Raw genomic sequence first — 13,325 nt, forward strand, 5'->3', positions numbered from 1 at the left:
GTTGATTTTTAGTTTTCTGGCAAAATTTGAGTGGTCCCATATTTGACATGAAACTTGGCCCTTCAGTTTACACTCAGTAATTTTTGACTTCATAGATAGAAACCAACTTTGGCACAAGGTTTTACATTAAGAAGACAGGTCAGGCTTTTTTAAAACCATTTATAAGCAATATTTTAATGAGATATAGTCCTGCTTTAGTCTTCATTTGCATCATTTTGGTGTTGGCCTCTACGTTTTATGACAGATTTTTAATATTTGTTTATTGGTTTCTTTTTTGTGTGCAGATTACAGAAGTTTAAGATGACTGTTGCTAACACAGTTATAAGCCAAGACAATTCTAGCCTTCAGACTATGGGAACAGACCAGCTGTTGGAGCTCTTCTCATTGGAGGAGAAAAAGAAAGGGGAGAGTGCTGCAGCAGCAGTATCAGATGGGAGTATCCCAAACAAGAAGGAAAGTGTTAAGTCCATCTTGGATAATTTGGGAGACCTTTGGGACACAGAGCAGTATGAGAAAGAGTACAGCTTGGATGCATTTATGAACTCCTTGAAATGATGTGGACAGTAAACCAATTGCTATATAAATTTCATTTAGCAAAGTTGATATATCTGCTTGTATCAAGAACAGTATATGTTAATTTCAGGCAAAGCCATTAATCTGCCTATTATTCACTGGGCCCAGAACACAGTGTACATCTTGGACAGTTACAGGATGATGTAACAGAGGGCTACGATAATCTCTCCACAGGACCTAGCATTGTCACATGTCAGAACAAATTGGTGCATTTAGAATTTGAATTCTCAAAGCATTGGTGATTCCAGTCAGATATTATGATTTCTGTTAGGTATTTCACAGCGTGGTACTTATTTAATTCTTGTCCACAGTGTATGTTTGTATTGATCTGTGTACATTGTGCTTTTTGGGGGAAGCCTGATGTGTGTGGCATTGCAAGGATACCATACAAGTAAAACTGTACACACTTTTCTACAAATTCATGATGTATAATGTTTATGTACTTGGTTCATTCATTGCCCTAACAAAGCTGAAACTTTTTTCAGAATCATTTAATTTACAGATTGATATTTGCATTTAAAGTCTAGAATATCTCTAATCCCATATTTTTAACATGATTGTAATTTTTCTTCCATTATGTTTTAATTAGTTTGAGTAAAGTAATTAAAATTGGCCTAGTTCTGCACATTAAGTGTGATAATTAAAAGTCACTGATTGTTTCCTTTTTTATTCATTGGTCAACATACAGCAATATGCTTAAAGCCAGTCTTTCAGCACTGATCTTGTTTCTTATGGTATAACAAGATCTTACAGTATTCCATTATGGAGAGAGCTGCTTTGGCTCAGGTCATTTACTGTACTGTGTCTTTGGGAAAGGTACTTTGCTCCCTTTACCTAGCTAATAAATAATCATCTTGTGTTGCATTATTGTAAAACACAAATGACACAAAACCAATGATGGGTCCTGTTCTGATGTCCTTTCCACTGAATTTAGACCAGGGATTTAAGGAATAATTAAACCAATCAGTCTAGTATTTTAGTGTTCAGTCTGGTTTCAAAGATGATGACATCCAGGGATCTAGACTACACAAATCTATTACCAAAGCTTGGCCTGAGTGAATGAAAAGGGAGCATTAATTATTATAGGTGGATTGGTTTGCCACATTCAACACTTAATAATATGAATTCACCATTTTGTCAATGGGTACAAGTTTTTGTCGATTTATGCTTGCTTGAAACCATGAATATAAAGACCTAATGAACAAACATTTATTCATGGAGACAACAGTTTATTTCCCGATCAGTGAATTTAATTGCTAAAAAAATTAATTTTGCGCAAAGTCATGAAAATTTATATCCACAAAATTACGTGAATTGACAGTTTATATTTTCAAGAAGAATCTTCTTTTTGTGCTAAGATCACAGGGAGTTGCTGTGTCTCGGTGGTTAAGGCTTTGGACCAGAAAGATGTGGGTTCAGTTCCCACTATTGGATCAGGTCAGATTGGCCACCATGTTGTGTTCTTTGGCAAGACACTTTTCTGATATGATCTTCAAAGTGTTGCTGTGCTACAAAACATCCAGTATCCATAAAGATGACATTATGTGGTCACAGCAGGTTTCCACCATGACTTTGTAGAATCTTCATTAAGTTTAGAAAATTCACTTTCAGAATGCTGCAGGTAAGCTGATTGCACAGAATATAACAGCAGTAGATGTATACAAAAATTCTCTGGTGCAACAAATGGGAGCAGAGTTGATTTTAATCAGACTGTGTAAACACTGTCACAAACTTTGGCAGAAGAATCTCTGCATTATTTCATATTTCATACTGAGATACTGTAATGTATGTCTGAGAAAAATTTGTAACAAAGTCGCAATAAAAGGGGATATCATCAATGCTTGGATATCACCTCAGAAACTACTTCTCCAGAGTTTGGAATTATGTCTGCCATTAGATATAGAGGATATCTATGGATTTCGAGTAGGTGTATGTAAATATCTTATGAGTTTAATGGTAACATTGTATAGTCATGGGTGGCTTAGATTTCCATTGTATATATTTTTTCAAAAGCAAAGATTGTTGATTTTCATGGATTTTCTCTGTTCTGTGCCAGTGCCATTAACAGCTGCATTATTACTTGGATGTGTGAACTCCACCTAGCAAGCTTGAACAGCAGTTTCCTATCCAATCTGATTAGACTTCTGTCCTCATTTCTCTACTTCACCCGATGGGTCTACAGTTCTGATATCATGTGAAATTATCTACAAAAGATTCTACTTTTAATTCCTTCCACAATCAGAATCTATATTGGTCACCACCACAGCACTCCTCTTAATTGGTGATTCCTATAGACCTTGCCACCTCAGGGTTTGACTTTGTATCTATTGCTGAACAGTGTGGTAAAGAGCTAACCAACAGTCTAAAGTAACCTCTCACACAGCAGATACATGGACATGAATCAAACTTCCCATAACTTGTTCCAACATAATGAATCAGGCAATGTTCTCCATGCACAGAGGACCTTCCATTTTGACCAGACTAGGCCATATACAAGGGAACATAGGTTCCACAACCACAACATATACATGATAATTCACTGTATCAGTTATGGGCATTCCATGACTTTAGTCCACAGAGCAACCTCATCAATCACAACAGAATTGCCAATGTGGACATATTTCCTTATCTGAATTTAGAAACCATGATGGCTGGTGTTTCACCCTAACCCAAAGTTACTGAACATGCACATTGGGATCCCATGAAATATGCCTTTAAAAACAAACAGTTTTCAAGTGGTGGAGTATGCTCAGTTGAGATGGCTGTCCAACTTAGAGGCATACAAAGGCAATAGAATATAATCTCAGTGGAATTCACAAAGCACTTTATACCATTTTAGGCACCCATACCACCATAGCTAAATTCTTATGACTCTTCAGTGAAACGGTTTTCATCAATCACTATTTAACCTTCCATTCCACGATCACTGGCATACTATGCTATCATGGAAGAGAGGATATCAAACCAACCAAAGACCTATCTGATCTATTCATTTGGATTCCACCTGGCCAATAACATTGGACCCTCACCCAAGTGGAAATTATCATGGGTATCTTAACATGGCAAAACAAGAGACCATTTTAACTGCTCTCAGAGTTTAGTTAGTTCACATATCTTATAAGTCCTGCCTCATCTCTATTTTGGCAGTCAACAGGCAAAATCAGCAGTACATTTCTTATTGGTGGACTCCTCTCATTCTAGTTCCTCCAAGATGGATCAATATCACTCATGAAGCCCCCTACTTCATTACCAAGAACAGGCTTCCATTCATGTGGAATTAGATATTGGCGATAATTCCCATCTATTTTGAAAACTTCATCTCAAGGTCTTCAACAGTATCCAGTGCAAGCTCTGAGGTGATACTTCAGGAGCAACCACTGCATCGAGGGAGATCATGCCTCCTTTTACTTTCAAAGAGGGGAAGGATGAAATATCAACATAGGCATTGTCATCCTGATTAAAGTGGGATATCTGTCTTGCGTATCGAACTAAACCCCACACCAGTGAATTTGCTTCACGTATTGGCTCATGAAGGTAGGGTAGTCAGCACAGTCATTGTATATGAGTAAAACTGTTTGCTATCATTATCCATGCCACGGGATGGAGATCTGAGTACACTTATCCAGTTCTTATCAGACATCTCCCATCCTCAAAGGCTCGAGTCACTCTAGAGGAACCTTTACCCATGGTACAAAGGTTACTCTTCCAGATTGTTCACCAGTTTCAGGTTTAGGACTTCCACAGGATTTGTGGGAGGGAACATTTTGCCCTTTCTAAGCTGCTCCCCAATAGATGGAGTCTTTTCCTGTTGGGATACCTAGAAGCCGTCTCACATACCTTAGGGACCAGAGTCAGTCTCTTATGTGTAAGGGATGTATATCCCTCCAACTGCTACCTATTCTCCTAAGGTATTATGATTGAGTAACATATTTGAAGAAAAATAGTTTTTTTCTAGTAAAATGTTTCTTTGAGAATACTTACCCAATCATGATACACATTCCTAGCCTCCCTGCAGTTACATCCACATAGTGTGCTTTCTGATCCAGTAGTAACTGAGATATTCATGGGATTTGGTACCAGTCCCTATACCAAGGGGAATTCTTTCTGCTTGACCACTACTTACATGGGCAGATAACATTTAGCTAAAAGTTTTATCTGGGAGGGCTGGATTTGTGAGGTGTTAGTAGTTCTCCTAAAGTATTATGATTGGGTGAGTGTATCTCAAAGAAACACTTTACTAGAAAAAATTGGTCTCCATGATTCATGTAGAAAACTGATTTTAAGAAAGTTAATACTGGGAGTTTACTTTTTGCTGTTTGGAGTTTGTTTTTAGGCATTTGTTTATGGCACCTTATTGCTTGCAGAAATGTAATTTACACTAAAGGGTGTACACTTGTAGTACAGTTTGTTTATAAAGTTAATTCACATCAGTATTATGGAAAAATCCATGCAAATCAACATTTTCTGGCTTTGAAAAAGGACACTCATGTATTATGGAAAAATCCATGCAAATTGACATTTTCTGACTTTAAAAAAATGACACATGATAATATAACTTTTCACTTTACCTATCACTATATTTTGTTATATCTACTAAAAACATACATCAGCATCCTCAGTATATAGATATTGGATCATTACTTCAGTCTTCTAAACTATGTTTCTACGTGAATAGACCAGTTTCACTGCTTTGATATATGTTTTTGTGATCTCAGATGTACTCAAATATTAAAATTACACATGCTACTTAAAACCGCTCCGGTGGCCTTGTGGTTAGAGTGTCCACCTCAGATGCGGAAGGTTGTGGGTTTGATCCTCGGCCGAGTCATACCAAAGACTTAGAAAAATGATACTAACAGGTGCCTTGCTTGGCGCTCAGCATTAAGAGATTAATGTTAGGACTGGTCGGCCTGGTGTCAGGATAATGTGACTGGGTGGGACATCATGCTACATGTCTGCGGCATGATGCCCCAGTGCTAGATGTCACTATAAACTGCCACATTGCTGACATTGTAGCGATATGACTGAATTTTTTTTAAAGCTACGTTAAAAATCCAAATCACATCACATCACATGCTACTTAAATGCCCTAAGGTCAAATGAGCTTATGTGTCCATTTACAGTTGATATTTACAACTTTTAAAAACCCATTGACCAGTTTGCACACAATTTTAGCAGGAGCATTATGGCATCAAAACCTTTAATATTTTTTGTTAGGATGCTGATTTGTAATCCAACATGGCCATCATTACTAAAATAGAAGAACCTTTAAACAATTTCTTCTGAAAAAACAACAGAATCAGCAAATTTGATGCAAAGCATTCCGGCGTAAAAGATATCAGACCTACTTTATCCTCGTGTTAAATGTCCATTGTTTTAGCAATTTGGTATGCAAGAATAAAAATAAACATTTTGTTGTGTACATATGTTTGCTGGAGTACTCGGGGGGGAAAAAGGTTTAAATGCATTTATTTAAATTTTCGCACTTGCTTCCAACATTTGCACACAGTAGATCATGTATTGTGCCTGTTTTATCAGAGCTTCAGTCAAATATTCATTTCTTTAGAATGATTCAATGAAAATTACAGGCATTTCCTTCTTTTAAGACCAAGGAGGAAGCAGACATGGTCAAGTACTTTGTGATTGTCAGTAAGAATACAGATTTGACACAGCTCACTTACGGCCATTTTTGAGATTGAACAGACATATGTTTTGAAAGTTGGAAGCTTTGATAGTGGTAACCAATATTTGAAATTTACTATAAAAGACTCACTGGCCAGAATGATCATTGCAAAGTAGCTGGACCACCAGTTCACCATGGATTTGTCTGACAAAATTTCCACAATTTCAGAAGGATGGTAATGACAACAGTACTAAATTTAATAAATTATGGGATCTAGAAGGATTTTATTTGCCAAAAATTATGATATCATGAAGCATCTTAGAACATCACCAAACCACTCATCAGATGGCACTCTACTCTCAAAATGCCACTGCTACCAGAAGTGAAATTTCTTGCAATAGCAGATCATGATGTATCATGAAAAAACTGAATTTTTGACTCCCAGCTCCCCAGCATGGTCATGTTTATCAAAACATGATTTCCAATACATTTTTTTCTTCAGATTTAGACCTTTCTTAACTTATAACCTGTTAACAATTAACAAGCAGTTTATACTGTCCAAGAAATAATTTAAAGATAAAGGAGTTCAGAAATAAACAACCGCCATTCCAGAGATTACTTAATTGACCAACAATAACTAGGTGGATTTTTGTGTTTCATAGTTCTTGCAACGTGCAGTAGAAGAGCTCATTCGACTGATTTGATGGGTAGAATATTTGACTAATTTGATGAGTAGATTATATGACTGATTTGATGGATAGAATATATGACTGATTTGATGGGTAGATATATGACTGATTTGATGGGTAGAATATGTAAGTGGAACAATGCAGTTCAGTTGAAGTAAGATGATTAAGTTAGGTGATCACAGAGGTCCTTACAGCAAAGTTTATTTGAAGTTGGAGTTTGCTCCATATATAAAATGCAAAATATTATTTCAATAACTGGAATGATTAACAGTTTCATTATGGGAGTGTGATTCAGGTTTGAAGGCAGATGTTAAATAAGATATGGTTAGGGGAAGGATGAGCCATATACAAAACAAGCATAGCACAGCAAAACTTAATTTGAGAATTCATGGTGGACATGATTTAATTTTATGAAGTGCAGCAGCAAGGGCTAGCATTACACACTTTGTACATACTGCTAACACCATATTTTTATTGTAAATATGTACTATCTGTATACATGTGTGCTAAAATATAACGTATTTGTATCATGTCTGTAAAATAGCTCATCCAGAGCTGGTGTTTTTATGTTATCTAGACTAAAGACATTCAAATTTTCTGTTGTATCGACATGACTCATTCTGGAATATATGACAAACCATCAATGTAGTAATATGACGTTTAATAAGGACAGAAAAATTAGCAAGATCCTCCTTGAAGTTTGAACAAGAAACTACCCCACATTCTGTAATGAATGTATTGACAAACAGTATTGACATCTGCATTGCCTACAGGCCTTCCAATGAACAATTGAGAGCATCAAAGTTAGCAACTATGACTTGATACTGCAATCCACTGTCCAGTGTATTCTAAAGACAGACACTCTGTACTTTTTTTTTTTTAATGTCTGTGAATGCAATTATGTATGTTCATGTGTGTGTGTCTGGTGATGGTAATGCTAAGTCCCAGCTATTTTTTATTTAACTGTATATTAAATTCTTCAGAGAAAACATTTTTTATTTTCTTTTATTCAAATTTAAAAGTTCAGCCATTTTTGATAGACATAAATAACCTACTCTCAAATTCTACAACTTTGCTTATTTTGGTCATGCACATTGACAAAAACCCACACCCTCCTTGAGGGTTGACAGGTATATAGATGGTCTGTGTGTGAAGTGCCACTTATTTACCATCATCACTAGAGAGCAATTCATGAATATAACATGCTTTTCGTTAGGATCACAAAAATGTATTTGACAATAACAGAAAAACACACAGCATCTAAATTAAGCATGACTAGTCCAATTAAAAATGTAAAATGTGATTTATCGTTCTCAACAAATCAAATATCTTGGCTTGCTCATGCGTTAGTACAGTATGTGTAACAGCTTCCTTGGATGCGCTAAATATGTTGGATGATATTAATGACTGCTTCAGCTTCTAGCAAAATAATAAAACATGACAGTTACAAATAGAAGAATTTCTTGGTGCACAAGACCCACAATTTTTCATTTATACCAACCTAATGTGATTGGTTTGGAGCCAATGTCAGGTGGCAGTTTCAGATGTATATAGTAACCAATTACTTCACATTACTGTTTCTGGTGGGTTTTATTTAACAATATTCAGGCATTGACAGCTTTTCTTAAAAGAGATACAGTGCAGTTTTGTTTATAGGACACTTCCTGTTAACAACTCTTAACCTGTTGACAGACTGACAAGACTGTTAAATTTGCAAGAAATAATATCCCATCATTTAATGATAAAGTTAAGGAGTCTAATTATACCAATTAAATTGTACATCTCTGTTTACATCGCTGTCGTACAAGTTGATTTGAATTTTGGTTTATCATCAGAACATACCTTTTCTCAATGGAACCAAGTTAAAATGTCTGTTGCAGGGGAAGGTATGTCACAGTGAGAGATTTTATGCACGAGTAACTTTGTGACACGAGTAACTTTTAGTCTACATGTAACTGTGTACATGTAACTTGTCTCACTGATGACACTGCTAGCATAAAGATAGTGACCTACATTTCAAGCTCTAGTGACTTTGCTGAAATTCTTTACCTACATTCCTTGGACACTGCATGTAGTTTTGATTTGTGCTTTTTCCTTTAGAAGTACTAATAATTGCTAGCAAAAAGAACATCACAATGACCTAGTTTTCTAGTCCCAGCAATTGTATTCAGTTGCGATCACATCTGTCTAGGATACTGATGTATTTATATCATGGAAATTGGATGAGTGCATTAATTGGGAATCATACTACACAGCTCTGTTGGATGAACATCACGGGGACCTAATTTTCGGGCCTCATTGATTGGATGCAGCATTTTAGAAATACTCTTTGTACTCAAGCACTGTTGCATGTACTGTGATAAAACATGATGCGGGTTTTCATCCTAAAGGTAAGCAGTATAACTCACCACTGGCAAACATGTCACAGTTACCTCCTTTCACTATCCAGAAATTATTTCAAGCTTTGGACTATAATGCATATGCATTGGGGAAGGGTAGCATGCATTTTCATGTACAAAACCATGCACTTCAGTTTCATGTCAAATACTTTTCTTTATCATAGTGCAATTAAGAGCATCATTCAGTCTTGGAATTTTTTGGAAGCATATTCTGTCCAGTGTTGATTTGCCCAAATGAAATTATGAATTACTGTATTAGAGATTGTGTACTCAGCAATAATAATTTTTGTTTTTTAAATACAAGTTCACAATACATGCATAATTTAGTAGAAACATTGAGAATAATTCTGCATACATGTCACAGTTGAAGATTTTTCTTCCATACAATTTCTAAAGAGTTGGCTTTAGACATTTGATTGGTCAATTTAAAGTGCAGGATTCTAAACTTCATTACAAGTCTAGGCTGGAGTTCTTTGGTTAAATTGAAGCCAGCATCATACATAGAACCACTGTCCTATGCCCAAACTGTGTAAAGCAATTTTCTTGTCGATGGTAGCCCTGCTAGAAATTAACAGTTGTTAAAGGAGTAGTCTTGCTGTTAAAAGATAAATTTTAAACTGTGATCATGTTAAACTCTGTATAATATACACGAAATATAAAGGTAACTAACAATATAGAATCCCTAAAATGTCAATTTTTTTAATAAAATGACAATTTTTTTAATACAAACTGCATTCCCTCAAAAAAGTCGAGATTTTCTCAGGTGGTACATCATTATAGTTTTTTTTAAATGCAGTTAGTGTCAATATAATTTTGTCTCCCAGTTTGGAAATCAACACAATCATCTAAACTGTTTTCCCCAGTCAAATGCAGTATGATAGCAGACTGAACATTTGTGTTCTCATGGTAGATCTTGTCACAGTATTTCATTTGAGTGAAATTGTGCTATCTAAATGTACTCTATACAAAGCATGGTGTTCATTTTGATGAGTTGCATCTTTACTAAATTGTAAATAACATACTGTCTCCTACATACTGTATACCAATCTACAACCGGCATAGCTTCAAGTATGCCATCATTTTTTACCAGGTCAAAATTTCACTAAAATGAGCAAAATTTCTTTCTCAAATTGAGGTTTTTGAAAATCTTTTTTCACTTAGTTGGTAAAAAGTAATTTTTCATAGGACATTCAACAGGTATCAGAGATTAAAATAATCATTAAAATGGTCATAAAATCTTAACTATTCCTTAAAGGATGTGTGCCCCATCTCTGCAGAAAGTTGTTTATTTCCTTAAAGTTGAGGAATTTCTCAGCTCTTTTTTGTTTTCAAGAATAAAAAGGTTTTCTTGTGTTCCATTGTAACACAAACATTTTTTCCACTACCTCTATCTTTGTTGAAAATACTTATATTATCTGAAGTAAGACAAGCATCTTAATATGAAATGAGGAAAAATATTGAGAATTTTAGAGAAACTGGGCTCAACAGAGTAACACAAACACCAGGCCCAGCATGTAGTGACTGACTAGTGTGTATGCTGTTCACAGCTAGAAACAATTTACATGTATGGTACCACACTTTTACACGCAGCTATAAAATGGTTCTATATAGAATTTAAAATGTGTCTCATTCAGCAGCTGCCACCTTCATAGAAGACTGTGAAATATGGCAAGTGAAATCCTCATGGCCAGTTTGATTTGCAATTCTGGCAGATGTGTATATCCAGTGGAAGAGGAATGCAGAATATGAAAGAAAGCAAACTTTTTTGTAAATTATGTTTCTTGAAGAATACTAACCTGATCACATGGGCTTGATCTTCTCAGAGTTGAGCAAAGTAAAAATTCCATGAAAGATACCATTTTGGAAACAGGGTAAGTGACCATTCAGGTCAGAGCTTGCCAGCAAATCTAACAGATCCTCGTTTTATAACCTTTAACCACTTTACCATGATGCCTGATTGTGTGAGAAATCATGAAGCAATATCTCAATAGTAACCAGAGCTAACTTCTTCTCTTCAAACAGCTAGAGAATTAAGGTACAGGGTTCTTACAGTCTTTGAAGGTCTCTGACAGTTTGGGAAAAAAGAGGTAGCATTTTCAAGGGCTTGAAAGTTTGAGAAAATCAATCAGATTACCCTGAGGTCTTTAAAAGTCTTTGAAAATTGAAATAAACCCTAACATTGTTTAAAACAGCAACTATAATAATGCATTTAAAGCAGTGCTGATGTCTGTTAAGAGAACAATTTATTTTGTATTAAATCTGTTGCATAAGTTACATATTTCTGAAATAACAATGAATGATAACCTATCTTCCAGATCATTATAAAGCAATTTTAGGAAATTATAGTTTGAATTTCATCATGAAACAATACTGTAGTATTTTGCATTCATTGTTTTCTCTTATAACTTGTATACAAAATGTTAGCAAAAATAGGTCTATGTTTGTAGTCTTTAAAAGTTTGGGAAAAGTCTTTGAATTTATCATTCAGAATTCACTTGGAATGTCAGCCCTTTCCTGGGTCTCTGGGGGTGACAACAAGCATCTCCCTCTATGCTGACAAGAGATGACAATTTTGGGCAAAAACTCAACACATTATCCTGTGTCACTTTTGTTATCCTCTCTTTGACCTTTGTTCTTGCTGAGGATGGAAGACCACATCCCTTTGACCCAGACTTGCAAACATTACGTTGTGCTATATAAGTACATTTTGTACTGGCAAGGCAAGGTTTCATTGACGTTGTATCTCAGACACTTTTTACATTTGATTGCCATTGCATCTAAAAAGATAAAACTGAACAACTTCAACAATACCACAATATAAAAAAATATCAATTCCATGTGCTAACCCTTTCACATGCAACTTACCAAGTTGAAAAAAGTCTTGAACTTTTTTAAAAAAAATGAAAATATACAAACACGTAAGATAGTGTTACTAACATTCCAGTGAAAGCTTAAACTAGCACCAACTTGCAAGGGCAGATGGTAAGTAATAGGTCATATTTGCTTCACTTATCTATATGAAAGATGAAATCTTCATCTTGCTGGATTTGATAGGTAGTGAAGCTAGCTTATATTCTCTAATGTTAATGTGATTGGAGAATGCTCTTGTACAGACTGGTACAGTTTGAAGGCTCAAGACACTCTGTCATATAGCTAAATGATCATAGATAACCCTTGTGCATACCAAGCCTTCACAATGCAAAACTAGCTGTTTAAAAAAAGGCAAAATTCAGATAAAATTGCAAATGTTAAAAGTAGTTTTAGTCATCTTTCTCCATCATTACGAAAATAAAAAATAAATATGGAGGTTGACATCTTGAAATACTGCATTTAGGTCAGTGGGCTGGACAATTTTGACACCATATTCCACTTCTTCCAAGTCGGCTGTCATATTGCAGAAGCAAACGTACTGAACTAGCCACTGGACTTCGGTTTAAGAACTCCTATATCAGTGCATGTTAGTAGCTGTATAAAACATGCAAGTTAATTACATCAAAAACCAAAAACAAATCTTTTTATAAAATAAAGAGAAGAATCTGTGTAGTCGCACATTCCAACTCATTCTTTCAGTGTGCTTGCATGGATGTTTGCATAGTTTATGTAGCATTCATATTTACAGCATCGTTATTATCATTCTCATCAATAATATTAAGTTAATGCAAATAAAAACATCTGTTGACAGTTTTGTGTTTTGTCAATGTCTTATCTTTCTGAAATTACATAAATGTTGATCATCTGTATGCACACCAATTAACTAAACTTTTAACTCGTGTGGACTGGTGGAATGTCCTTACAACCTTGTTTCCTTATAATTAATCTTTTATCCAGGACCCAGAATGGACGAGTGGTCTAAAGCGCTCACCATTACAGATCACTGCAATCTCACCTGTCTGTGTGGGTTCGAGTCTCGGGTTCAGCCAATGTGGGCATGTGAGAAAGCTTGCCAGTAGCTTCTTGTGGGTCGGTACTTCTTTCCAGGGTTTTCCCAGGTTCTTCCTCCACCATTTATACTGGCCGCCATGTATAGCCTATCTTGTGCTG

General features: G+C 35.5%; 1 protein-coding gene across 1 annotated transcript in view; it reads left to right on the forward strand.

The window, feature by feature from the left end:
• Positions 1-12,774, forward strand: part of LOC149805925 (TATA-binding protein-associated factor 172-like) — a 182,310-nt gene extending 169,536 nt beyond the window's left edge. The window contains exon 40 of the mRNA XM_089950707.1: positions 285-12,774. Within this exon, the coding sequence (XP_089806833.1) occupies positions 285-555 (271 nt within the window). The 3' untranslated portion in view covers positions 556-12,774. The remainder of the gene's footprint in view (positions 1-284) is intronic.
• Positions 12,775-13,325: the final 551 nt, after the last annotated feature.

This window comes from Sinohyriopsis cumingii, chromosome 2, assembly GCF_028554795.1.
Source record: "Sinohyriopsis cumingii isolate HCF-2022 chromosome 2, ASM2855479v2, whole genome shotgun sequence".
NCBI lineage: Eukaryota > Metazoa > Mollusca > Bivalvia > Unionida > Unionidae > Sinohyriopsis > Sinohyriopsis cumingii.